Below are 26,432 nucleotides of genomic sequence, written 5' to 3'. Positions count from 1 at the left end.
TGTCTGCCGTACAGTAAATGCATTACTTTCTTTGCTTGGTTGAATCCAAGCAAAAGCCCTTCAAACATGACCTGACAAACATGAAGGAGACACATGATATCCTTTGATGTATGAAGGATAACCAGTAGAAGCATAATATCAACTCCGCAATGCCAAGCATATCGCTCTAAGATTAACAAATTTGGGATTGAATAGATTTATGAAGTGTAAGGAAGTCCGCGGGGACTATTTTCACGTGGAAGAATCGAGGCCCAGCTGCTGCTTTTTCCCACAGTAGGCCCACCAATGGAAGGGTCATGCTGACTCAACTAGCTGCTTCCTCATTGTGAATGTTACTATGTTGGTGATTTTACCTGGAGATCATGTGTACTTGTTAACTGGTCACCATCTCTGGACGTAGCAAAGGCTATACACCCAAGCATCATGTGGTGAGAACTTCACAACCAGCCATTGACTTCATGGCTACTGAAGCTTATGTCTCTTAAATTCAAATATGATGGAACTTTTTTCTAAACTACAAATATTTTGTTACAACGTCTACCCAAAAATATTCCCATGTTTCATCGACCATTCTTCTTATTTCTTCTTGTTGCTTTCCCATTGCCATTTGTTGCAGTTGTCTTGACTTTCTCGAGAACTTCAAAGTCATCGGCACCGGAGCTGCTGGATACTTCTTCTGTCTCTTCATGTTCTTCCTCGACTGGAGTTTTGTTCAAGAAACGACCAATCGTTTGGTTGAAAGTAAAGGTTGGTAGGCGGAAAAGAGCAGTTTCTCTCATGGTAGGGGCAGGAAGCTCGTCAAGCTAAATCGTATTAGTGAAATGTTTCCAGAACATGCAGAGATCAACTTACGTCAAGCAAATATTCTCGCATTTTACCATCCTCATCAGGTTGTTCCAAGTATACATTATTGGACGAATCGACAATGAGCACTTTGCCATTTTCAGCAACTACCCTCTTCTTTGGTCCGGTAATAGTTGTTGGAGTTCCAGGTGCGGATGCCTTGACCTTCTTGACTTTCTTGTCAGATTTGTCTTTCTTGGCATCCTTCTCCTGCATGCGTCTCTGTTTTCGGTTCATTGGCTGAGCCATAAGATCTGCATCAGCATCGGTATCTGTTCCAGGTGTTGAGGTTCCATCAAGGCCAGGCACATTAAGATTGGCATTTCCACCCCATGCAGCATTTCTTGCGAATGAGATATATCTTTCAACAAACTCGCGCTGTCTTTTCCAGCTCAAGTATAGGGCCAGGTAATGTCCACCACCTCCAACGAAGATGAAGAGTCCCACAAGCACAGAGCCAAAACCAGGACGGAACCGAGCATAGTAGTAACCAGTACCCTTCCACTTTGGAAATCCATTCTTCAAAAAATGATCGTAACGGGCGCGACCCTCTCCCAAGAGAATCTTGTTTATTAGGCCCAAGCGTGTGAATCGATCGCTGGCTTGTTGGTAATGTGCCTTGATTTCAGCTTGTGAAGGACCCTTTGAAACTTTGACACCTGGCTTCTTGTTCTTGGACTTTTCGTCCTTTCCTGTGGATTTATCGGCAATGAATTGAGCTTTGACTTTATCTGGATGTTGAGTACGAGACTTCTTTTTGTATGCAGCTCTGATTTCCTCTTGGCTGGCGGATGATTTAATGTCGAGGAGATCATAAAACGTAACCTCATCTCCATCATGGGTAGCAACTTCGTTTTGCAGACGAAAGATTTCCTGATCTATAATTTGCTATGAATGAGCCAATTGATACATTTCAAGGAGTAGAAGACGCAAGGTGTTGAATTGGGCAGAAATGTGGAATATTGATAGACTGTAGAAACCAACTCACCTTCTTTGCTCCATGCTGCGACAAGTGCCAAAAGGCAGGCCAATATGGCAAAGGTATAGAAAGATCCTCTCATCTTGCCGAAATGAAGAAGAATTGAAAAGGGTCAAAAAGGAGAGGCACACCGAAGATGTGTTCCTTCTGCTATTTATACTATCCTACTTTCTTGAAATAGATGACAGCGAGGTTTATTCGGTAAGGATAACTAAGGCACCGCTTAAATTTCTTAGTTCTGGACTTGTGGATTAGAGCCTTTTTCCAAGGGACAGAGGGGTATTTTGAGAACATTGGTACGCAGATAATTGATTATTGATTAAAAATAATGTATTTTTCATGTAAAGTAATGAGTATGATATATAATATATATATATTATATATACTGCTACTGATATTTATTCCTCTGAATTTATGATTATTCTGTAGGTACTAGGTGGTGCGCATCAAAGAATTGACATGAAGTTTGGTAGGTGTAGGTAGGTCACTCTGCTATTGGGTGATGGTTCTGTTGCTTAATAATCAATTTTCCGACAATCCAATAGGTCAATACAAGATGTTCATTTGGATGTATGGCAATGTATTTATGTATGGCTATATATTTATGCATGGGTATGTATGGTTTATGTATGGGATTACCTTGTTGTTTTGCCTTGCTGTTTCCAATGATGAACAGGAACAGCTGAATAGCTTCATGCATTATGCAAGTCCACGGTTTTATACTTCATTCTCTGCCTGTGCTCTTTCCTCTTCCCGCCCTTTGCAAGTTCTCGGTAGGGAACTCCGTAAGCCATGCCATGGTCCCAACTAAAACCTGCCGATTACCCAAAGCCTTTCACCGCACCCATATAAATCTCTGTACTACACCGTACTTATTGCTCCGCTTGGATCCCGCTTGAACTTTTATATATTCGCCTTCTTCTCTCCTTCTTTTTCTTCTTGATCTTCTTCTTCTTCTACCTCAGAAGTAATAGAGAACTTCTCGAAGCTGCATGTGTTTCAGATCCCTCATTACCCCTGGCTGAACGCCCGGACTTCTTTATTGAGCCTTTTCAAATTCCTTAATCTCCCCCGGGAGCTCTTTGCTGGGGCTTTTAGGGGTGCAAGGGGCCAATCGTTCGTTTGTTTGTTAAAGGGATAAATTTATCACAAGAGTTCCAACAACTTCAAACAAAAACAACAACAAGATCAACCAACTATCAAAAAGATCTACCCATTAAATCTTCATTCACTCATACGCGATTCACCGTAAGTCTCTCTATCATAACCAATTGACTCCGTACAATTCTTTCCGGTTCGAGATTATTATCTTCTGCCTATTGTGATGACGAATGCTGACCAGAACTTTATTTATATTGACAGATCTCCAAAACAAAAGGCAGGCTAAGAGGAAAAGAACCATTTCCCCCCTTCCCGATCCTCCTACTTAACCTTCTTCGACAAAGTCGAAAATACAAGAATCTTGAACAGCATTTCGCCATCTGGGACTTAAACTCTTTACGTCCATCAAACTTTCTTCGCGCATTTGCATCATTCTCAACGTCACAATGTCACGGATCAATATCCCCTTCGACGTTATCGCGTCCAGATTTAATCTGTCCGACAGATTTTCTGGTGTGCGAGCGCAATCTCTATCCACCAGATTTGCCAACCTTAAGCCTGTAAATGAGTTCTTCGACTTCAAGCGCCTCTCCAAGCCGGCAAACTTTGGTGAAGTTCAATCCAGAGTTAACTACAACCTTGGGCACTTCGCCAGCAACTACTTTGCATTATTTGTTATGCTTAGTATCTACAGTTTGCTCACCAATCTTCTACTCTTATTCGACATCATCCTCGCCGTTGGGGGTATGTGGGCGATTGGAAAACTCGAGGGTCAAGACTTAAACATTGCTGGCTTCCAGGCTACATCCTCGCAACTTTACACTGGTCTCTTAATCGTCGCAGTTCCTCTCGGAATCATTGCGTCACCATTCACAACTCTCCTCTGGCTCATTGGAGCAAGTGGAGTTAGCATCATAGGACATGCCTCATTCATGGATAAACCAATCGATGAGGCTTTTTCCGGGGAGGCGGTCTAGACGGTCGGCCGCGATCTCCCAAATCTATGCCCCAATGGGGAAGACCATCAGGGGCGAAGGGGAGTAGGAGGAGAAGACAGTGGGAGCAGGATCAAGGGCATTGGCAGCAGTCGCGTGTTGAGGAGCTTGATAGTGAGGGTGATACAGAAGGAGTGGGGTTAAGTTTGGGCGAGAAACGATTTGCAAGCGATCCACTGCATTTTACGGGTATAGATATTTCAAACACGAGGCCTAGAAGGGGTTATTCTTATGATGAGGCCGAGCGATCTTCCGAGTCCGATTCCGACTCTGAAGATTCTGATTACCAAGAGGGTAATGACAGACAATTGGCTTTACGAGGGGACAAAGAGGAAGCAGTAGTACAAGCTGCTTTGGCTCGTATTCGACGTGCGCAAGAAAAAGGAAGACAAGATGTGAAACTCACTCAAGAAGAACTTGATGCCTTGGAACGCCGACGGATTCGTATGCAAGCTGCTGCTGCCGCGAAAGCCGCCCGGAAAGAAAAAGGATCTAGTGGAAGTGGAGCGGAAAAGAAACGACGCAGCGATCGAAAAACTGTTGATATTGCTTCTCTTTTGGACCCGAAACCAACCAGTGAACCAAGGAAAAGGCAATCGACAAGAAAATCTGGCAGTTCCTCGCACCATAGTCCCTCTGCAGGACCTGGAATCATTGTTGATGGACCACAGGGACCTTCGTATACTCCAATTGGTGGTTACCGTCCTTTGGATAGGGACACATCTCGTTCTCGTTCATCACCACGGCGTGGTGGCAATTCAACCCCAGGTATGAGTCGACATTTCTCTGACGGCACACGGCCTACTTCCCCTCATACCAACAGTCATCGTCGTTCTTTGCCAGAAGAGGAAAGCTGGAATCCTACCAACAACAAACGGACATCTCTTTCTTCTCAATACAATGTCGCTGATCTCTTTGATTACCAGGTTACCGCTGATCAGCCTCTGTCCGTTTCGCAACAGTACACACAATCATCCTCGAGTCGTCGTAATTATCCAGGTCCTGCTGATGTCTCCTATACTTCCGTTACACGTAGCTCACCACAAGGCTATCCTACCGCCGATAGGATCCCTTCTGATTCTTCTCTCAGACATCGTACTTCTCCTAGGGGAGGAAACGAGGTGATAACAATTCCAGATAGCAGCGAGGGATCTGATTCAAGCGATGAGCTAGGAAGGGGAGTACCAGTTTTACGAGAGGGACGAGAGCCTGAACGAGAGCGAGTGATTGCAAGGAGACCTGTTAGTGGTAGTGGGAGTAGTAGGAGAAAAGGCAAGGGAAGATAAAAATATGGGATTTTGTTTTTACGAGCTGCTTTACAGATAGACTTTAACTCTGCTTTTCAATGAATGATTTCTTAGCAAATATTTTATTGGTGGTGTTTGTGATGTTTGTGATGTTGACTGGGTTTCAAATGCTATTATATCATCACTTCAAAACCGAATGTATGTTTGTGGTAAAGACACAAAAGCATTTCAATCACGTCCTACTAATTAATGTACTTTGGCGGCATGTCATATCAAATGATTCTCCAGTTTTGTTTGTTTTGTTTCGTTTTCAGATTCAAGAGTTGCATTACATATCTTAAGTAAAAGAGTGAGGTGAGTGAGTGAGTGAGTGACGTGCAAATTAATCCAATTACCTATTACCTAATAACCCTTAAGACGTATTTCCATGTCTCGCTAATCCATTTATCCATGAATCCATGAATTCACTCATTCATTCATTATTTCATGCTTCCTCCTCTCATCCACCTGCCCAAACCCCTTCACCTCTCAAACCCAAACCCAATTAAAATCCCAAATCCCAAATCCCAATCCCCATCCCCATCCCACCTACTAAACCCCCACCCATCCACCCATCCACCCACCTCCCGACCTCCCCACAAACCTACTGAAAACTCCTCCCCAAAACCTCACCCACCTCTCCCCCCCTCCTCTGCAAATCCAAAATCATCTGTCCAAACAATCCATTCGCCCAACTAAACCACTGACGACTCCACTCATGCTGATCAAACGAATTAATCGATTCATGTATTAAACCCAATCCATCCGTACTAGTGACTATTTCTTTGAGAGTGCTGTAGATTTCGTCCGGGTCTGAGGTTGTCAGGATGCGGATTATACTTGCCATGGGCCAGGCGTGGCCGGGGCCGACGTGGGGGCCGCCGATACTAGGGGGGGAGGGGTGTTAGTTGAGAAAGAGGGGAGGAGAGAAAGAGGGGAGGGAGGAGGAGGATGAGGAGGGGGAAGGGGAAACTTACGCGTTAATAACGGGACCGCGCATGAAATAGGGGTTGTTTTTTGAGAGGATAAATTTACGTGTATTTTGATATATGGTATCGTTTACATTTAGATAACCCAAGAAAGGCGCTGATAAAAGAGAGGGGATATTGGCATCATCCATTCGATTTGCTATAGCATATTAGAATCATCATCATACTCAAAATCCACGACATGAAAAAGAAAAGTAAACTTACAGGAACCAAATCCATCGACTTCGTACGCGTATACTTGTCCGTAAATGGGATCATGTACAATACCATATTTAGTAATGGCAGCTCGAATACTACTCGCAAAATCGTGCATGTGCGTTGCGAGATCTTGTTGTCCGTAGATGTTCGCCATGATTTTACTGCATGATTCTAAATAGCGGGAAAACATCATGTTTGCGGGAATGAAAAGTTGATAGATGGTTCTATGACGATTGATATATGTGAGTTTTTGCATCTTGGATTTCTTATGAGGAGGAAGGGAATACTTACGCATCGTCACTAGGTCGAAATGCTGAACGCACTAATCCAGTACCTTCTTGGACGGGATTTCCAGCTCCAGTATTGGCGAGTGTTTCCGTTGCGCTGACGGTTTCTCGTTGCCATGTGTATGGACTTGCGTTCACACTGCCATTTGCAGAATACGTTCCGATCAACATGGCTTCGGTGGTAGAAAGGATCGTCTCAATCGCACTAACCCAGTTGAATTTCTGGAAAAACGATACATCACCCGTGGCATCATAGTAATCAGAAGAGATTTCTAAAAATGCCGCCAAGGAGTCCAATTCGTATTTACATTCGAAGACGACATCTGTGGATTTTGGAGGCGAAAAGTTATCTGGCTTGGGCTGGTTTTGTTGAGGCGCAATTCCACTCTCGGTTGGTGCTTGGAAGGAATTACAGTATGGTGCTTCGATAATGTAGCGTGCTTGGAGATTGATCACACCTCGATAGAGACTCGCCAGAGAATCATGAGAGGAATTCTTCGTCAACAATGGCAAGTAACTCTGCATCTGATTTGCCGAATCTCGAAGCCACATGGCATCGATATCACCCGTGATCAAAAAGGTTAATTCCTCTTCTGAATTATTGGCCGCATAGCCTCTCCATTTGACGGCTGTATCTAGGGAATTGGGATAGGAATTTTGGAATATGCGGTAGAGATCTGGATCTGCGATGACGGATTTCATATCGTTGATGGTTTGCTCGACGATCGAGGAGTTGAAGGTTCGACATGCGGGCTCTGGTCGCATCCATGATAGAGCGTATTTTCCGCTGCTGAGCGGTGCATGCTGTGTCATTGAATATTGTGAATAATCCGGACATTGTGCGTGAGCTGGAGAGAGCAAGAATGCAATCCCAGCGGCGAGGTGATTAGAGGAGACCTTCATGGTGATTTCAGGACTCTCTAGAATCTTTCTTTGAATTGAACGGACTAGACTTGGGAGAATTGATAGAAAGAAGATTGAGGAAGATAAAATCTTACTTCTCACTCATCCACGTTCAAAGTTCTAAAGAATTGATACAATCAAACTTTGAAGAGATCCCCTCCTATTTACATAAAAGTCTGGGCCATCATCGGTTTACCAGGAACGAGATACTAATATTTATCTACCCCACGATCCCCTCTCAATTCACTGCACAAGCATGCAGGTTTTAGTATAGTATAGTATGCAATCACCGGCGCATGAGATCATCATACCTGTATCAAGCGACCAACCTGACTCAAAAGAGGAAAGTGAAAAGTATACCATGATAGGAATCATCGTTATTCGTCGAATCGTCAATTCCTAGTATTCATATCAGGCCAGACCATGCACGTCAGTGGTCATTCATTCATTCATTCATTCATACATTCATTATAAAGCGGATAATTGCATGGACATTAGACTCCGACTGTCGGTTCAACTTTTGTACAGAGTAACGTAACGTAACTTACCTAGGTAGATACTCGTACTGTACGAGTATTATGGAGCTCTCCGCATGAGAAATTTCTGTTTGTTTTTAGTCAGAAGTTGTAGATCTGCTCGAGTTTGCGGGGTTGTGTTTCCTTGGCACGCTTTCGCGGTACTTCTGTCCGAACTAAGATATTGATAATGGGGTGCTTAATTCCCGAGAATCTCCCGGTTGACCTGTTGCTTTTCGTTTGATGGCTACACAATCGGATGGTTATGTTTTCGTTGGGTGTTTTCTGTGTGTCTATGCATATGGTTCTACTTGAAAAGCTCGGCAGGTTTAATGCCATTGATCAAGCTACTCGAGTTAGAACAGTCCTTCCTATATTAATCGAATATACAGTATTGAACTAGAAAAATTGATCAAGGTTTAATGAATAACGCTCCGCTTGGCCACTGCCGTGGAGGCTTTTTCGCTTCGCTCCAGGAAAAGAAGAAAACTTTAGATGAAATGGTGGAGTGAAGAGGCTGAAATAAGTCAATGAGTCGTTATTGTGTACCACTTTTCAAAAACATGGGGCACACCCGACATAAGAGAGGTAAGGTTATGGCTACTGTATAACCGTTACCTACCTCTTGCAAACCAACTATTCATAGCAGCTTCAACCATACTTATTTTAATGCACATAATATTGCCGTGTAGCCCAAATACATACATCCCCTGAGCTTAAAGCTCGGCTCCGCCAACAATACTCCAAGCATTCCACAATTCATCTCAGTCATCTGATATTTCAAAGAAACTATACTTATCGTTTTATGATATCTTGCGAATGAAAAATCTCAGCAAAGTTATAATTCAATTCACTTGACTCATCACGAGCTAGTAATCTAGTTTCGGCGAGGAGATGAGCTTATTCTTAGTATTCTATCTCGAGGAGACCGAGCTATAGCCAGCGTTCAAGGATCTAAGAATCGTATCAAATATCTGAAAGATGTCGTACAGTTACTATGTCGCTTGAAGTGACTGCTTTGCAGGTTGAACTCTATGTAAAAGTCCAAGAGGCTCTCAAAATGTACGACGACGTGGATGTCCTGCTCAATAATGCTGTTTACATTGAAGTTAGGTTAATTGAAGATATCAGGTTGGATTTCCCCAACATTCATAACCTATTAGATCGTTTACTGCTTTTCTTATCAGTCATGGAAGCTTCCTGACGATTTAAATCAATAAATATACTCCCTTTACATCAAAGAACACTTTCACTCTGTACATATATCATAGTTTCTCCTTAATTATAACAGCTCTTTCTTATCTATACTCATATAAGATCATAAAAATACTGCATTCTCGAAGTCGCAACATAGATCCAAATACTAGGTATATATACAATTTTTGACTGCTGCAAGTGCAAATAAATATGAGAGAGTGTCTTTACCGAATCTATAATTATATAGACCTCGATTCTATTAAGGGGGAATAGGCTATTGATTGATAGATTTTTTATTATTGCTATAGATCCAAGACTGACTACCTACTCAATACAGGACCTGGCTTTGGGAAGTTAATTATTAGGAGCTGCTTAAATCTTGATGTAAGTCTAGTACCCTACTTTTGGGCCACTGTAACGATACTATACTGGAGGCAACGGCTGCCTGAGGTTTCATCTAGTTAGTAGTTATGGATTAAGGCTATATCACTAGTATTCACCTAGAAGTGAATTCGTTACTAGATCAAGTAGAATGTAGGTAAACTAATTGATAACTAAGTTGAGCACGAAGCTCCTATACTATGAAAATAATGAATGTTTATATACATCATATCATGGTTGAGGACCCTAGGGACCCTCCGGTCCTTTCGGTCCACTAGGTCACGTGAATTGATGAATCGTGACATTATCATACCTAAATCTTATTTTTGAACCACCAACCTGCATCCATAGACAGGACAAATGAAAGACTTCCTCCCTCTGCAGCTGAACAAGCCTGATTCATAAAGTTATCTCTCATAGCCGAATATCTAGCAAGAGCCAGCAAAATTTGGCATTGCCGAATAAATAAGTCATACTCTTCCAGTACAATAGCAACTAACTCTCCTACACGAAGAGGCAGAAAGCAGAGCTGGGCAAGAACTACATCAATTTCCGTATACTTATTAGTATTACCATTCGCAAATCAACTAACTATCTAGTCTAGCTCGGCTTCGAAGGCCTGCGGGATAGTAATTATTCTGTTTTGTAATTAATTAGTGAATACTAAGTGTATAAATAATTTTTTAGATTCATATATCCATCCATCCATCTATTCACTGACCCCCAATAAGTCATATACCTATATACCTACCTAGTACCTAGTACAGTACAAACCTACAAGCCTACATACCCACCACCCACAAAACCTCCACACATTACACAACCCAACCTAACCCAACCCAACCTAACCTATCTCTCAAATCCAGAAACTATTGATTCTTGAATAACTCAACTACCAAATAACTAGCTAGCTAGCTAGCACACTAATTAGGGTAAATTAGAATAAATTAGAATAGATTAGTTTATAGCTTTAAAAAGCTGTAAGTACAAGTAATCTAATCTTACATTCCATCCATTCCATCCTCTTCAATCGATATAGTGGAATTTGAACGGAATGGAATTTAAGTGATAGGATAGGAAACTTTTGTTCTAGAGTAATAATTTATGAGTTGGAGATGTAGTGTTTCGAGTGAGGATTTAAGAGACGGGGGGGGGATATTTGGTGTATTTGGTGTTTGGGGAGAAGTCAAGAGAGAGGGGAATCCTAGAGGAGGTAGATGAGAAGGATGTGGATATGGATGTGGGATTTTTCGAGTTTTGGGATTGATTGGCGAAGGCTTCGAATGTAAATTTTATCTGGTTAATATTAAGGATATTTGGAGGGGGATTTTTAGTTTCATTGTTTTACTAATTAATTGTTGAATGTAAGATTATGGACTATTCATCTATTTAAATAATTTTTTTTATAAGATTATATATATATATACATAAAAATGACCTATAAAATGGTATCATATTGGTCCCGTCCCCATCCACCAAAACTCCTTACTATGCAATCAGTACTGCTATGCTATACTCCAGTCCCGCCAACCCTACTAAATCTTAGCAGAATCTAACATCCATCATGCTTTTCTTGGAGCCCAATTACTTAACCATGTCCTGACTTTATCAAGATTTGGACCTTCTGCTTCGCAAGCCGCAACACACCACTCTAGATCCCAACCTCCTGGTTCCATGGCCAACATTTCCGCCAGATTTCTCCTCTTCTGATTTGCTTCATCCACACAGAAATACATTGGTTCGGTCTTATCCTCTAATTGGGCTAGTAATGGTTGAATGAGGGGAAGTGCATCTTTTACCGATAATGCCACCTGGGGCCCATTGGCGTCTTTAGTCTTTGCAGTCTTACAATAGAGATTTGTACACCATTTCTTGCCACATCCCGTAATTATTTGGCTCAAGTATCTTCGTTCCACACGACGCTTCATCGCCTTTCCTAACGGGTCGTGCATACTAGCGTATAGTGGGCCGAAGCAAATACTACAAAGACCCAAATCATTACCTGGTCCTTGACCCATCCTCGAACCTGCTCCTACTTCCCCGTTCTTACCAACACCGTCCAAAGTTCTACCACAGTTGACATTCCTACAGATGTCTGGTTTGAATCGATTGTTCTTCTCAAGTTCGTGGTGCTTGAGATGCGTGGACATATCGCGAAGTCGAACGATCCTGCTGCAAAGGTGACATTCCGTAGTTCGAGCTCCATCAGCGAGCTCGTGGGCTGTGAGCCCAGATATGAGACTTTCAGGGGACGGATCGAAGGGGTCGCCTTCTTGGGGGACTTCGAGATGGCAGAATTGACAAAGAATAACCTTGCCGGGACATACAGACGTACGATGGGTAGCAAGATCTCTGAGATTTGTTGCTTCATAGGGACAATTGGGACATTGGCGGGATTCGTGAAATACAGAATCGTGTTTGGTTTTGCTTGCTGGTGTATTTCCGTAGGAAGAATCATAAGGACAATGCCAATGATCCTGCCATTCTTGGGATTTTTTCTGAAACACGTTGTTACAATGAGGACATGAGACATTATTACGAAGACAGAAGTTTTCATGAAGCATCATTGTCCGCTTCGGTACCCATTGATGGCAATTTTTACATTGCTCCTCATCAGATCCATGCATTTCAGTATCTTCTTCGGGCGAAACTGGATTACTTGAAGATCCATTGCTTGCCCCTTTCTCAAGCGATTTCACTCTAAGAGAGTATTTCCGTAACCCCTGTGATGACTCACTTCCAGACCCTCGGAAGTATATGGAAATTAGTATTGCATCAGCTCCTATTAATTCCACGTCTGATTGTTGTATGACGAGCCTCTTGGTTTTATTTTCTGAGAAATCTCCAAAAACATGCTCATCTTCTCGCGGTTTTGCTCTTTGATGAGCTGATTGAGGGCTAATAAAAATCTCCACATCGCCATCATCCTCGAGCGACAGCTCAATCTCAAGGTCATTTGATCGATCCCATGAAGGTAAAGTATAATCCACGTAATCTCCTTCAGCAATCTGTCCTTGCGAAGCTTTCCATAGGTCTAATTCTCCACCGATAGAACTTCCTTGGGCCGTTCCTGGAGCTTTTTGTGCCTTTGCCATGATTTGCTTCAAGGTTTCTCGGGCTTGTTCCTCATTCAAAGCTTCTATATCGACCTCTAAATCGGTGTCAACAACACAAATCCCATCTCCTTCAGGCGCGAGTTTGTCAATCAAAAATCGAAATTCCTCTGACTTTGACCCTCGAACCGTTAATATTTCTCCATTTGTTAAAGTTGTAAAATTTTCCCGCAAATGTCTTTCTAGTAACGATTTCCAGTCCTCAGGATTATACCCAGCTTCCAACGGCCTTAACCTCACATATGTACCTTTAGATAGCTGTTTCGCATGTACGGTGATTTGCGCAGATTCTTCAATTTCATCTGTAAGATCTATCGTCTCATCGCGTGTAAGGTCAATCGAAGGGTTATCTGTAAGGTCTATAGGCGCACTAGGGGATCCTCTCTCGCTCTCAACTTTGGGACTTGGCGTAGATTTTCGTGTGGGCGCAGAGATTCCCAATGCCTCAAGCAAGAATGGGCTCAGGACAACTTCTCCCTCATCTGCAGAGAACTCTCGGATTCCTGCATGTACCACATTCCCATTCTTTGAATTGACGAGCCTAAATGTGAGAGGATGAGGTAGTTGCTGTTGAGTATCTCTCCATTGCGACTGTTCTATGCGAGCTGCTGCTAAAGAATATGGATTAAATGGATCGAATGCGACATTATTTGGGCGGCTGTTAGAATTGACCGTAACCGTAGATGCTGCTAATAGCTGTTCCAGAGCAGACTGCGGTAACAGTATCTTATCACCAGGCAGAGATATGCTGTCTTTTGAGGCAACTTTATAGACTGATGACCATTTCAAAGAGATATCTGGAGTCGCCGCCATGTTGTCCGTGGACAGCAGAAAACTGGTATGGCGAGGTTTTTGTAAAGTAAACTGTGATGGACTATTCTCGATAGTGCAAAATAACGTCTCTTTTGCTGATGTTGTATATCAAAAATTAAAAGAACTGTGAGTTTGTGAAGTGGCCCGGTATTGTAGAAACAAATGTGATGGTGAATTAATGATGATATGTCAGATAATGCTGGATCCTTCTACGGAGTATGGTCAATGTTATCCCTGGACCATCTAGCATTTCTTATCGATAAGAAGTGTGGCATGACAGCGATAATTGTGGCTAGTGTGCCCACCAGTTATTGTTCAATGTCTGACTAATAAAATATTAATAGAATGAATGACCTCGAGTGAGTTCCATTTATAGCATTCACTTTTTTCCCCTTGGTTAATCTTTCTGATTATTCTTGTTGCATCGCAATTCAAAAGATTCATCCTAAGGTCTTTAGTTTTCTTACAAAGGGACATCGCTTCTATTCTCAATAGGTAATTCAATGGAGTGCGAATCTCAACATACTAAAGACAAATTGCCAACCTCTCTCTTTCGATTACTGTCAAATACTTTGATTCTTTACCAAACCACACCTCATCTCCCGGTTTCTTCTCTTTTAGCTCTGGGAGCTACCTCAAAATCTTTTCAAGACCTCATTTATAAAACTCCACATGTTTTCCGTTATTTGAAGCTCTCAGACGTCAAGTCGGTAAAGTCCGACGTTGGATCAATTGACAACGGTGGACAGATCTGGAGAAATGTACAATTGGATGAAAATGTGACTGAAGACGAGTTCGCTTTGCCTCTCCTAACTCAGAAGATTGTATATTGACATCTTCAAAGCTTTTATGGCGGTCCTTTGAGAGGTATTTTTAATCGCCTCCGCAGTCGAAATCTACTCCTCGATGTCCAAACCCTGATACTGGATGGACTCTCTGTTCCCTCGGATTTGGTGAGCGAAATCATTTTGAACGACTCATACAATGTTCGGCTTCTATCTATCCGCGAAGTGCCAACGCTCAACGAAGCAAAATTGATGGGTGCTCTAAAATATGCATGTCGCTCTTCAAGGCCGCAGAATACGCCTCGGCTTCAAGGGCTATATATCTTTGGCTCCAAGGATGTTCCACAAGTTGTAAAATCTCGAAGGCATGTGAACAAGTATCCTGCTGGCATTGCACCTATAGATACAATACCCAACTACGGAATGATGTCCTCAGGAACGCAGCTTGGGGCATACTGGAATCGGAGATCCGAAAATGCTATAGGGGAGACTACACTACGTGAGGGTGAAAATTGGCGTCCGGGCAGTAGGATTGAGTTTTCAAAGGTCGTCCACAACGATTGGGCAGATATCATGATCTACTGTGAAGGGATTATCAGTTTTGATGCTCTTCCTTGCAAGGGACCTCGTCATTTCGCAAGTTTACCACGTGACAGTCCTGGCCCTTGGTACAACCGTACGCAAAATCGCATAGATGCGCGTGTAGCGACTCGTTCTTTAAATGAATGTAGTAGCTGCGGGAATTCTAAAGATGCCTCAGTCTTTGGAGTATCGCCTATGGTCCTTTTCCCACTCTTATCCCCCGTCCCTCTTCATGCCTCCACTATCAAGGCTGCAAAAACACCATTCGAAGGGTCTACATGTCAAAAAAAGCTGATTATTCGCTGCATGGATTGTCTAAAAAACAGATATTGCGAAACCTGTCACAAGTGGTGGTGCGAGGATTGTTACGAAGGACCTGGTAGTACCAATAGCTCTCCAGTGACGGAGGATGAGCCGGGAATCATCAAGGTATATATGGGTCTCTGTGTTAAAAATTGCCTCGTAAATGCCGAGATGCCTGCGCTAGAGGCAATGGGATTGAGGTTGAAGCAATTTCACCAAAACTATTCATCCAGTCACAATCCTTCCATTTGTCCATTTCATTAAGGTATCTCGGTTGCTTTAGATGTCCAAGAACTTGTGGACATTTAGACAACTTGGCATTCTCACACCTCTTCGACAATCAACTAACGGAAACTTGTAGTTCGGCGTCTCAAAAAGCTGCTTCTTCTGCGGACTTAATGTGAGATAATATGAGAAGGGATCATGGTTTTCTTCGCTAATGGCATCACAGTGTCACGAATGTATACAAAAGACTCAATTGCGATGCAGGATATGTAACGGAGAATATTGCACGATCCATAATGAGGGATCTAGTTTAACCACAGCAGGTCGCCATGCAATCAATGGTTGTAGATGTTAATACTGACACGTAGCTAGTGCGATTGTACGAGAGAGAAGTTCAAACTGACATGAAAACAAGTTTCAATGCTAACAATCATGTTCAGGGTGCTCCCACAGTGGTAGACGAACGAGAGAATTATATTAATTCATTCTCGCTTGTCACACAATTCAATACAAATACGGGTATGATTTCCCCTGACTATGTGGGATTACCAATGATCATTGACCGTCGATTGCCCATCCCTACTCTCCATGACGATTAAATATTTGGCATCAATATTTGGAATTAATCTATCGGTGTGGGTTATGTGGGAGTGTTGGATTCTGGATAGCTTCCCCAATACAACCCCATCGAATCTGATGGATGTCGTGGCCGGAATCAGTACGGAGTTTTTCACTTGTCCATGTGTGGATTGAAAACGGTTGATATTCGGAGTGGAACTATCATACTCTTTGTGGAAATTCTCTCCATCTCTCCATTTCGATTTCCAAGATATCATTGAATAGGTTTCGCCCATGTATCCGGAGTACCTTGATCAGGAATTTTTCTCTCTGTGGGGTCCCAGGTTGCAGCATACGTGCTGTCATGTGTTTGCCCAAACCTTTGATAAGTGACTCAAACCCGGGCTCTCCCCTGTGAGAAAAAAGGTTGCCGATGTTACTGTCGTATTGCATTGAATGTAATCCAGTAATCTGCTTCGCCTTCCAATTTCATTTATAATTTCAAGCACCGTAGAACTAGAGATTGGAATGCTAGTTTTTGAGTTCGCCAGTAGGGAGCTCTTACTGTTTGTTTGACCAAGTGGTCTACTATCGAATTCTATGTTAATTGTGTTTTCGAACTCTGCACGTTTTGTTTTTACACACTTCTAGGATTAGTGGTGGATAAACTAGATTGGCTAATCGCGACTCGCCATTCATTGAAGATTTAGCCAGATCAGCTTTTAAGTACTTAAAGACGAGCAAATGCTGGAATGGTAAAATTTAGGGGTCCCGCATTCCCTCTGAATACAGACAGAGCTGTGCAAAAACAACGAACATTTCATCACGTTTCATCACGTCTTTAGGTAGGTCGTAGGCATTCAACATCGAAATTGGTATATGGGAGTGTCCATCCGCGCATTGATCTTAAAACCACTACAGGTTTTCGCACCAATCATTTGCGTATGCAACACACCGGCTGGAGAAAAATGGGCTTGAGGCTACTTAGACCAGTTAATCAAAATGCTTGAACCTAGCTTCCCGCAGTTTAGTAGCCCCCACACCTCGTTCCCCGTGGGTTTGTAGCTCCATAGTTTAATACACGGCAAATAACTCATAATAAAACTCTCTGCGGCCAAGACTATAAAACTGCCAGCCTGCCAGATTTTCGAGAGTACGAAACCCCGAGCTTTGAATCGGTGATAAAAAAGAAGAGAAAAGCTTGAAAATGGGGCATTTTGACGAATAAGAACAATTACTCCCTATCATGGGGAGTTCAAAATTGTAAAGTGGCGGGATTTTTTCTTATCCACCGGCACAGAGGATCCGCTCCTGTGGGGTTTCACGCTTCTTGATTAGTTTCTCTCCTTCATCAGGTGCGTGCGTGGAATTACACAACATTCATACGTTGGGAGAATTTCCACAGCAAAATACCGGTAGTGTCTTTCCCTATAAAACGCCAATGCCCGTTGACACCTTGGCAAATGCTTGGTTTTATCTGATTTCGAATTCGCACACTATCCTCAACGGCAATTCATAATCATGGGACGACAGTTAGAGATTCACGATTCTTCTCCTTTCACCCGAAACGACGTCGATGTCGAAAAGGTGGAAAATAATGTTCGTCACGATGACATTCGAACAACTGGGCAGACGGATGCGGATTTAGTTGAATTCGCCCCAAACGACCCCGAAAATCCGCTCAACTGGGCATCATGGAGAAAATGGTCAATTGTTCTATCTTTGACTATCGCAAATTTTAGTTGCCTATGGTAAATAATTCCCAAGACCTTTGCGATCATCCAAAATACTAACAGTTTTTGTCTAGGGTAGCCTCAGGTTATTCGCCAGCGATCCCCAACTTTCAGCAAAAATTCGGCACTTCAGCTGAAGTCGCTACGCTTCCTTTGGTTATCTATGTCCTTGGTTTGGGATTCGGACCTATGCTTTTGGCACCTCTCAGCGAGTACTATGGACGCACTCCTGTGTACCTTGCCAATTTCTTCATTACTACCTTGCTTTTGTTGGGCACTGCATTGGTCGACAATCTCCCCGGATTTGTAGTCCTAAGATTCATCACGGGATTCTTTGCTTCTGCATCAATCAGTAAGTACACTAACTCTCCAGCATATTATAAAAGCCTCCTCTAACAACTCGCAGCCAACATTGGAGGAACAATCGCCGATATGTTCCATCACGAACACACCGGTATGCCCTTGGCGATCTACACTATAACATCGGCCGGAGGATCAGCAAGTGGAGTCTTCGTCTTTTCGTTCATCGCACAGCTGCACGGACTCCACGGTGTTCTTTGGGCCATGTGCGGAGCCACTGGCGCCTTTTTTCTCCTTCTGTGCCTCTCACTATCACTCAACGAGACTCGACACTCTGTGATCCTCCGTCGTCGCGCAGCTCGTCTACGCAAAGAAACGGGCAATCAAAATCTCGACGTCCCACTCGAAATGCGCACGCAGCCTGCCACTCAAGTTTTCGCTACCGCTCTCACTCGTCCATTCCATCTCCTCTTCACTGAACCCGTCATTCTCTTCACAGCCACATACAACGGCTATCTCTTCGGCATCGCATTCCTCTTCAACGGCGCCTTCACCGTCGTCTTCTCCGACGGCTACGGCTTCAACACCATCGAAACCGGTCTCGCCAACCTAGGCGTTTGCGTCGGCGCCCTCATCGGCCCCATAACCCACATGTGGCAAGAACGATACTACATCCGACGCGTCACCGCCGCAGACGGCACTATCAAAAATATCCCCGAGGCTCGCGTCCAACTCAGCATGGTCGGTTCCGTCGTCTACCCCATTTCCCTCTTCTGGTTCGCCTGGTCCGCTCAACCAGGCCATATTCACTGGATCGTCCCCATGATCGCCTCTGTCTTCTACGGATGGTCTTTCTACACCATTATCCAAATGACCTTCATGTACATTGAAGATACGTACAAAGTCTACGCCGCTAGTGCGCTAGCGGGTGTCTGTTTCGCGCGCAATATGATCGGTGGTACATTCCCGCTATTCGGAACCCAGATGTTCAACGCGCTGGGTGTGCATTGGGCGGGTAGTGTATTGGGATTTGCAGCGATCTTGCTCATGCCTATTCCATATGTATTGGGCAGATATGGACGAGGACTTAGGAGGAGAAGTCCGTGGGCGAGAGTCCATATGGATGATTTGGGGGATGAGGAGTTGGCTAAGATGTGAGATGTAAGTTGTAAGATGTTAAGATGTTAGGATGTTTATGCATTTGTATGATTGTATGATGTGAATGAGATGGATGGATGGGGGTATGGGAGTTGGGGTGGTTCTGTCTTCATGGGTACATGGCGTTTCTTATGTATTTATTATTTTGACTCCTTGATTCTTGGTTCTTGATGAGATATGCTTGCGATGGATGCTGTTAGGATATTATGATAAGATAGGATGAGATGAGATGAAATGAAGTATGAAGTATGAAATATCAAATATATTCTAGAGTTTCTCGTTGTTGAATGTGATCTTACCTTTCAATTGCCACTTTGAACGGCGAACTTTTCATTAATTACATAGCGAGCAAGTGAAATTAACATACTAATCAATCATATCGCCTCATCTCACCGAAAGAGGACCTACTGCGTACGTTCCATTGAAAATCTGTGAAATGCGCTGTGATATTGATATACTAAGAGAAAACGCTATCATGATATCTAATTACCAATTTCGATCATTCTTCCCCATCATTCCCATCCTTACTCCCCACCTTACTTTCTCTCATAACTTCATAAATCCAACTCTAAACCTACAACTGTAACCTGTACGTGCCAACCTCAAAAGGCTTCAAAGTGATATCGACTTTCCCTTCCTTAATCTTAAGTTCTTCTTCATCATCTTCCAAGATATTGGTCTTCCAGACCCTCTTTACATCCAGCGTCGTCTCAATCGTGCCTTTACTGGTTCCACCCAAACTATCATAGATTCTCAAAATAACACTTTGTCCCTTCCTCTTCCTCAATTCACCACGACTGACATCCTCATCATCTTCACCGCGCTTAATAGTATCTAGGATCAATGACGAATCTCCGGTGAGTTTGATTGGACTTTCAAATACGCTGGCATGAGTATCCTTGGAAGCCTTGCAGACCTTCAATGGATTGTTAAAGTTGAATGCCGTGCGGACAGTAGTTGAGCCAAGAGCTCCTTGATGGGGTAAAATAGCCCAACGAATGTGATGACGACCCATGTCTGCATGTGCATCCGGAGCTTTAGGAGCTCTAAGTAATGACAAGCGCATCATATTTCCAGAAGTAGCAAAACCATATTTGCTATCGTTCAAAATGGAAACACCATATCCATTCTCTGAAAGATCGGCGAATTTGTGACAGCATACTTCAAACTTGGCCATATCCCAGCTATCCGTAGTCAGCTATACAATCCTCAGGATATATAAGGAAATCAAACTTACGTAGTGTTATAGTGAGTAGGTCTCTTAATGATACCGAACTGTGTCTCGTAGGATGCTTCGGTGTTTCGAACGTCGACAGGAAATTCAACCTTGAGGAATTTCATACTCTCCCTCCACTCAACCTCACTTTCCATTTCAACATAAGATTGCTGACCCTTGAAAGCGGCGGATAGACTAATATGAGTCCTCACCCAGCTGTCTTCGCTAATTTTTGTCTCGGTCATGACACTTACTCTGTGGGCATCACTTTGAACGATCTTGGTGTCTCCTGGAGGTAATTCCTTGCGAGAGTTTAAGTGGAAAACTTCCACATCCCAAGCTTGCCAATAAAGTGGTTTATCATCGAATATAACAAGCTGGTTAGCTTTGCCTCCTTTGGCCACCACTTCTCTCTCCGCTTGCCGATCATACAGAGATGTGATAACACCGCCCTCGACTTCGACTTTGAGTTGATCATTTTGTAACACGAAAACACCTCTCCTGACTTCTTTGACGGTAACTTCTGGTGTTTCGGCAATCTTAAAAGTCTTGATATTCAAGAGATTACCTTGTCCACAAGCAACTCCGGCAGTGTTATTACCAAGCGGAACGATCTCTCTTCTGTGCCATGGCATGGTGTTAAGAGCAACAATATTACCATCCTCGGATGAGTCTTCGGCTTCCAGTACACCTAGGGTCTTGTAGAGCTCTTTGAGGATCTTTTCACCGGCCTTGAATACTTTTTCATATAGCTATTGCGTGTCAGTATGTATAAAACTTAAACTGAGCGCAGTTCGCGTACCTCATCACTGTCATCGTAACACATTTCAATAGAAGATCCCGGCAGGCAGTCATGGAACTGACACAGTAATACAGCCTCCCACATAAAATCGATGTCTTCTTTAGGATACTTGAAGTCCTTACTTTTAAGACTTGCAATTGTTGAAAGAAGTTCAATATTGTGCAGCATAATCTCCGAATTTCTGTTGTTGCGCTTATTGTTCGCTTGGGTCCTGGGAGATGTCAGAATCAAATGTAACATTGCAACCTTCGAAAAGAAAAAAAAAACTTACGTGTAGGTTCCACGGTGAAGCTCAAAGTATAATTCACCATACCAGGTCACCAAGTCTTGGCCCTCGGAGACCTTCTTCTCCAAGCGGTCAAAGAAATCATCCACAGAGTCACCCATGTGAACTCTCGGAAGAAGTCCAACAGTATCACTCATTCCACGAAGACGTCTGAGCTTCTCAATCATCTGCCAAGTTGGTCCTCCACCACCATCACCTTTTCCAAAAACAAGAAGTGAAGTTTCGTCTTGATCCATCGATTTATGCTGGGTCACCGACCTTCTTACATCACCAAAATCGGCATTTGCAGTGTATGTTTCGGAAGGCGCCATGTGACAAATGACTTGGCTACCATCTAGGGACACCCAGTTGAATGTGGTATGCGGAAAATTGTTGATGTTGTTCCAGCTAAGCTTCTGAGTAAAGAAACGCTTCATTCCCGCAAGACGGCACAGCTGAGGAAGTTGGCTCGAGTAACCAAATGTGTCTGGCAGCCAGAATGTCTTAGATCTCTCTCCGAAATTGCTTTCGAAGAATCTTTGGCCATACAAGAATTGGCGTACAAGAGACTCGCCGCTGGGTAAGTTAGTATCGTGCTCGACCCAGCTGCCTCCCACAGGTTGAAACTTTCCCTGTTTGACCTTTTCCTTAACTCGATCAAACACATAAGGGTAGTACTCCTTCAACCATTTATACTGTTGAGCCTGTGAGACAGCAAATCGATGCTCAGGGTAACGGTCCATAAGATCACATTGATTCGACCAGGATCTAGCAACCTTTCTTTTAGTCTCGGCCCATGGCCAAAGCCAACAAGTATCAATATGGCAATGACCAATACCATAAACAATAGGCTTTGTGCCAGTCTCATAGACCTTAGATGAGTTGACATTCTCGCCCAGGTATTCTTGTGCAATTTTTCGGCCTTTAAGGATTGAGTCTTGGTTTCCCAACTCGAAAGCATCAATTATTTCATTTGCAACCCTTAATGCCTTATGTTGTTCCCATGAATCCGATGGAAACTCCCTAGCAGCATCATTGATTTCCCAGATATCAATCCACAAAGCTCGGGCTTCCACGTTTACGGCAACAATCTCAGCTTTTGAAAGTTGGAAATATTTATTCGGATTCGGCGGTTGAATGGAATCTCCACCAGGGGCATTACCAAACATTCCATTGCATGCTATAGTTGACATTAGCATTGGTAATTATATCAATCAATGTTTGTATCTTACCCATCTCAATATAAATTGTATGTCCCTTTCCATCTCGAAATTTGTCTGGCAGAATCCACTCGACTCTCTCGCCACCTCCGGTCAATCCTTGAAGAGGATTGCCATCCTCAGTCCATACCATTCCTTCATTATTTGCATCCCAATGTAACTCCAACAGGTCCTTTTTCAGAAACTCTGACGGCACCGTTATCTGTACTTTGAACCAATGAGTTGACCACGAAGGACCAAACGATTCACCAATATGTGTTGATCTAAAGTCGTGGCTCGTCGCATCTTTGAAAGTCGGTCGAGTAAGATCCGGAGCATCCCAGACCGAAAGTTTGATATGTGGTTCCCCCGATGCGACTCCTTCGTTTAACATTCTATCAACAATCATTAGCTAATATAAGAACAGAGGGAAGTTCAGATGGCATACGCTCGTAAGTTCTTCCCTTCATATTGTCCAGTGGCATAGAATTGACCAATTCGATCTTTGTAAAGATTAGCTATCAATTTACCCTTGGGACCCTCGGATCTGAGAGGATATGAGCTCTTAAGCTCTGTCTTTGGTAAAGTTTCACCACCCATAATTGGCAATTGGATGAGATTATTGATGGATTCGAGATGATTTGAACGAAAAGAACTGAATGAAATTGATGTAGTTAGTAAAAGAGTAGGAAGTAGTAGTTGAAGGTTGTTTCAAACAGCTCAGCTTCCCTTCTTCTACGCCGCTAGTTACGCAGAAGTGGAGTTTAGACAGGGGTAAGCTGATGGAAAGCGCGGGGATGTGGAGGAATGAAGCCGTGAAACTGTGGATTTCATGGCACGTGAAGGGTTGGCAGATCAACAACTTACCTCGACATCTTTCACCGACCCTGATAACAATCAGAAATGTCAGTCAAAGTTTGGGGATCAACATATCTCAGGGAAGAAGACAATGCTAAGAGCATCATCTGAGAGATAGAGTCATGAGCACTTGGAATACGAAGGCTATATTGTATTCCAAGCTTTTGTGAGGGTAGCACAAAGATGCGGGGTTGGTGCTGCAGGTACATTATTTACGTTATAAGAGAATATGATTCGTCGGCGGAAGAATTAATCATGCACATCTCTTCACCTGTGGGATGACAATGATTTTGAATTTCTAAATCATTGACCGGGTCAAATGCTTTTAGTCAAAAGATTCGGTTGATTCAACACACACAGCATATCAGACGGAAGTGGTCGCTGTGTTTAAATCATCATTAACATTTAATGTATATAGTAAGTATACAATAGAGTTTCAAACCTCATCCAAGGGATTATACCCAGGACGAGAGCAGTGTTTCCATATCTATTGATCTAACACAACCAAAGATGTGCAACAAAAACTCGGCCTATATTTGACCTTTTAAAAGCAGGTACTTAGTAGTACTACGCTAGAGAAAGAACTCCAGCGAGTTCTCAAGGCTGCATTCTAGTCGAAGCTATTGGAGAAGACTACACTGTCTTAAATCAAACTACTCCTTTTACATTTGCATAGTTTCGTATCCATTATCAAAGCCATTCAGATGCCCTCCCATCTATTTACAAAAAACAATCAGTACTTTGCTGACGAGAAACGAGCATCAAGGAAAACAACAAATGAGAAACGGCAACGAACCTGGAGTTTGATCCATAACCCCTACAACCATAATTTGTTTCTTCAATTCCCTCCTCCTCCTCTCTTTCTTATTAACCTTCAATTTTACCTTCTCTACCACATCATGAAGATGTTCATTACCCTTCTGTATCACATCCGGCGCTCCTTTGATCCCCATAAACCCTGATTTTTTCGGCATTGGTGTATCGGGACCTGTCGCACTTCTCCTAGAATTCGGAATCACCACATTTCTCTCAATCGGCACTGTTTTCGTACCACCGGATAGTCGTTTGAAGGCACCCGAGAACTTCCCACCCAATGACCCCGCTAATCCTGTCGCTTTTGAAGAGTCTGGTGTTTTGTGAATTGGGAGAAATGGAAAGGGACTTTTCATAGGGTGTTTACCACTTGAAAAATCTTTCCTTCGAGGGTTACTCGCTTCTGTCGATGTTGTGTTTCGTGCCGCCGTAGATGATGTAAATGAGACGGTAGAGGATACATGCATGCTCTGCTGCTGTCCGTTGCCCAAGAATGGAGTAACAGGGGTTCGTGGTTCCCAATCTTCTGGGCTTTCGCTGAAATAGCTTTGTCGACTTTGCTTTGGGGGTAATGCTAGCGGCGGTGGCATGAGTGCGATATCATCGTTATGAGGACCATGTCTTAATGGATACTCACGATGAATTTGATGTTCGTATTTCATTCTTTCGCGATCTATCAAATCCTCAAGATTTGAGGCGCGGGGTGAATCTTGATTATTACTTGGTACTTTTGAATGGCCTTGCATAAACATTGATACTCGTTCTTTATATTCCGGTGATATTACTAGTGAATTTGGTGTCGAGGTGGCTGGACTTGATGCATGACTAGAGGTATTTTTGGGAGAGTGGAAAGTTATCTCATCCTTCTGCATCGGGGAAACAGGAACAGAAGCAACGACATGGCCCTGTTGATCTAAAGGTGAATCCATGCCATCTTCCTGACTATAATCGCTATCAGAATCGTCACATCTATCTGTAACTATATCTAACGATGACTGTGGACTCTTCCCCTCTCTTATCTCCATAGTAGGATCATAATCCGTTCTCTGCATAACCTTCGTTGCCGATTTCGTCATGGGCGGATCAGGAGGCGGAGGTAAAGTCCTAGCTTCAGGCGAAGACTGAGTCCTTTCCATTTTATGAATCGTTTCTTTTCCATGAGACGTATCATCATCGTAACTCTTCGACCCAGAAATATCCATACAAGGCCTCGGAACAGGATCTCCATATTCATTCAACCTCCCATCAAGCCTCCTACTACCCCTCGTTAGCTTCCTCGCCAGCACACCAGGAATTGCCGGCAACGGATCTTTATTGAAGTGATATCTTTCACTCGTCGTAACGCTGTGCGTTAATCTGGGGCGCTTCATATTTTCCAAACCATTCAAAGAAGCCGAAGTATGACCCCACTGTGCCCAAGGACCCAACTGTGCACGCACGCTTGGCTGTAAGTGAGACTGCGAGGGTGAATGGGCAAGAGCACGACCACCAGGTTCCAAAGCCGGTGGCAAGGTAGTCCAAAACTGGGCTTTCGACGGCGAATGGTAGGCCATGGCAAAATTGAAACGGCATGCAAACGGTGTGCCCGTGTGACCTTATTTTGAAGGGGATGGACATAGGCATTTTCCGAATAATGCATCCTGACCACGTTGACTAATAGGAAAATTATAGGGACAAAGACGAGAAGGAATACCATTTAAATGAAGCATAGAGGAGGAAATATTCTAGAATCAAAGAAAACAATTTCCGACATTGGATGATGAGTGATATCTCCATGGAACAAAGCGAAACGTGGGGTCGATGGCAGGTAGGCTGTGTTATAATTCTTTTGAGGGAGAGGTTCGAAAACACAAAGAATCGTATCGAGAACCTGATATCGAATGCCGAGCTCTCAAGCGATGATTGAATTTCAAAGCATATTGTCAAAAATCGATGGGAGATAATACTCTTCGCCGTGAAAGGGATATTAGAAAATGTAGAAATCGGCCAAGGCGGGAATAAAGGGGGTAAAATACCACGATATTACTATGGACAC

The 26,432-nt window shown here is 43.2% G+C and overlaps 8 protein-coding genes across 8 annotated transcripts; 3 read left to right on the top strand and 5 right to left on the bottom strand.

Moving 5' to 3' along the window:
* Positions 1-560: 560 nt before the first annotated feature.
* SS1G_04154 (hypothetical protein) lies at positions 561-1,904 on the bottom strand (the record flags this gene model as incomplete). The annotated part of the gene is made up of 3 exons (XM_001594297.1): positions 561-803; positions 853-1,721; positions 1,832-1,904. The coding sequence occupies 3 exons, from the start codon at positions 1,902-1,904 to the stop codon at positions 561-563; spliced, it is 1,185 nt and encodes a 394-aa protein (XP_001594347.1).
* A 1,465-nt stretch (positions 1,905-3,369) lies between these two features.
* On the top strand, positions 3,370-5,204 carry SS1G_04153 (hypothetical protein; the record flags this gene model as incomplete). The annotated part of the gene is made up of 2 exons (XM_001594296.1): positions 3,370-3,828; positions 4,011-5,204. 2 exons carry the CDS (start codon positions 3,370-3,372, stop codon positions 5,202-5,204), a joined length of 1,653 nt encoding a protein of 550 aa, XP_001594346.1.
* Positions 5,205-5,808: 604 nt separating this feature from the next.
* SS1G_04152 (hypothetical protein) lies at positions 5,809-7,581 on the bottom strand (the record flags this gene model as incomplete). The annotated part of the gene is made up of 4 exons (XM_001594295.1): positions 5,809-6,091; positions 6,182-6,332; positions 6,398-6,615; positions 6,683-7,581. The coding sequence occupies 4 exons, from the start codon at positions 7,579-7,581 to the stop codon at positions 5,809-5,811; spliced, it is 1,551 nt and encodes a 516-aa protein (XP_001594345.1).
* Positions 7,582-11,236: 3,655 nt separating this feature from the next.
* On the bottom strand, positions 11,237-13,600 carry SS1G_04151 (hypothetical protein; the record flags this gene model as incomplete). Its single annotated transcript, XM_001594294.1, has 1 exon — positions 11,237-13,600. One exon carries the CDS (start codon positions 13,598-13,600, stop codon positions 11,237-11,239), a length of 2,364 nt encoding a protein of 787 aa, XP_001594344.1.
* Positions 13,601-13,945: 345 nt separating this feature from the next.
* SS1G_04150 (hypothetical protein) lies at positions 13,946-16,094 on the top strand (the record flags this gene model as incomplete). The annotated part of the gene is made up of 5 exons (XM_001594293.1): positions 13,946-13,959; positions 14,490-15,061; positions 15,146-15,396; positions 15,632-15,670; positions 15,936-16,094. 5 exons carry the CDS (start codon positions 13,946-13,948, stop codon positions 16,092-16,094), a joined length of 1,035 nt encoding a protein of 344 aa, XP_001594343.1.
* Positions 16,095-17,574: 1,480 nt separating this feature from the next.
* SS1G_04149 (hypothetical protein) lies at positions 17,575-19,244 on the top strand (the record flags this gene model as incomplete). Its single annotated transcript, XM_001594292.1, has 3 exons — positions 17,575-17,759; positions 17,861-18,138; positions 18,193-19,244. The coding sequence occupies 3 exons, from the start codon at positions 17,575-17,577 to the stop codon at positions 19,242-19,244; spliced, it is 1,515 nt and encodes a 504-aa protein (XP_001594342.1).
* Positions 19,245-19,818: 574 nt separating this feature from the next.
* Positions 19,819-23,326, bottom strand: SS1G_04148 (hypothetical protein; the record flags this gene model as incomplete). Its single annotated transcript, XM_001594291.1, has 6 exons — positions 19,819-20,428; positions 20,482-21,212; positions 21,263-21,473; positions 21,534-22,707; positions 22,760-23,121; positions 23,175-23,326. The coding sequence occupies 6 exons, from the start codon at positions 23,324-23,326 to the stop codon at positions 19,819-19,821; spliced, it is 3,240 nt and encodes a 1,079-aa protein (XP_001594341.1).
* Positions 23,327-24,274: 948 nt separating this feature from the next.
* SS1G_04147 (predicted protein) lies at positions 24,275-25,950 on the bottom strand (the record flags this gene model as incomplete). Its single annotated transcript, XM_001594290.1, has 2 exons — positions 24,275-24,300; positions 24,381-25,950. The coding sequence occupies 2 exons, from the start codon at positions 25,948-25,950 to the stop codon at positions 24,275-24,277; spliced, it is 1,596 nt and encodes a 531-aa protein (XP_001594340.1).
* Positions 25,951-26,432: the final 482 nt, after the last annotated feature.

This window comes from Sclerotinia sclerotiorum, genomic scaffold (genome assembly GCF_000146945.2).
Source record: "Sclerotinia sclerotiorum 1980 UF-70 scaffold_5 genomic scaffold, whole genome shotgun sequence".
NCBI classification, from domain to species: domain Eukaryota; kingdom Fungi; phylum Ascomycota; class Leotiomycetes; order Helotiales; family Sclerotiniaceae; genus Sclerotinia; species Sclerotinia sclerotiorum.
This window is presented reverse-complemented; position numbering and strand designations above follow the sequence as displayed.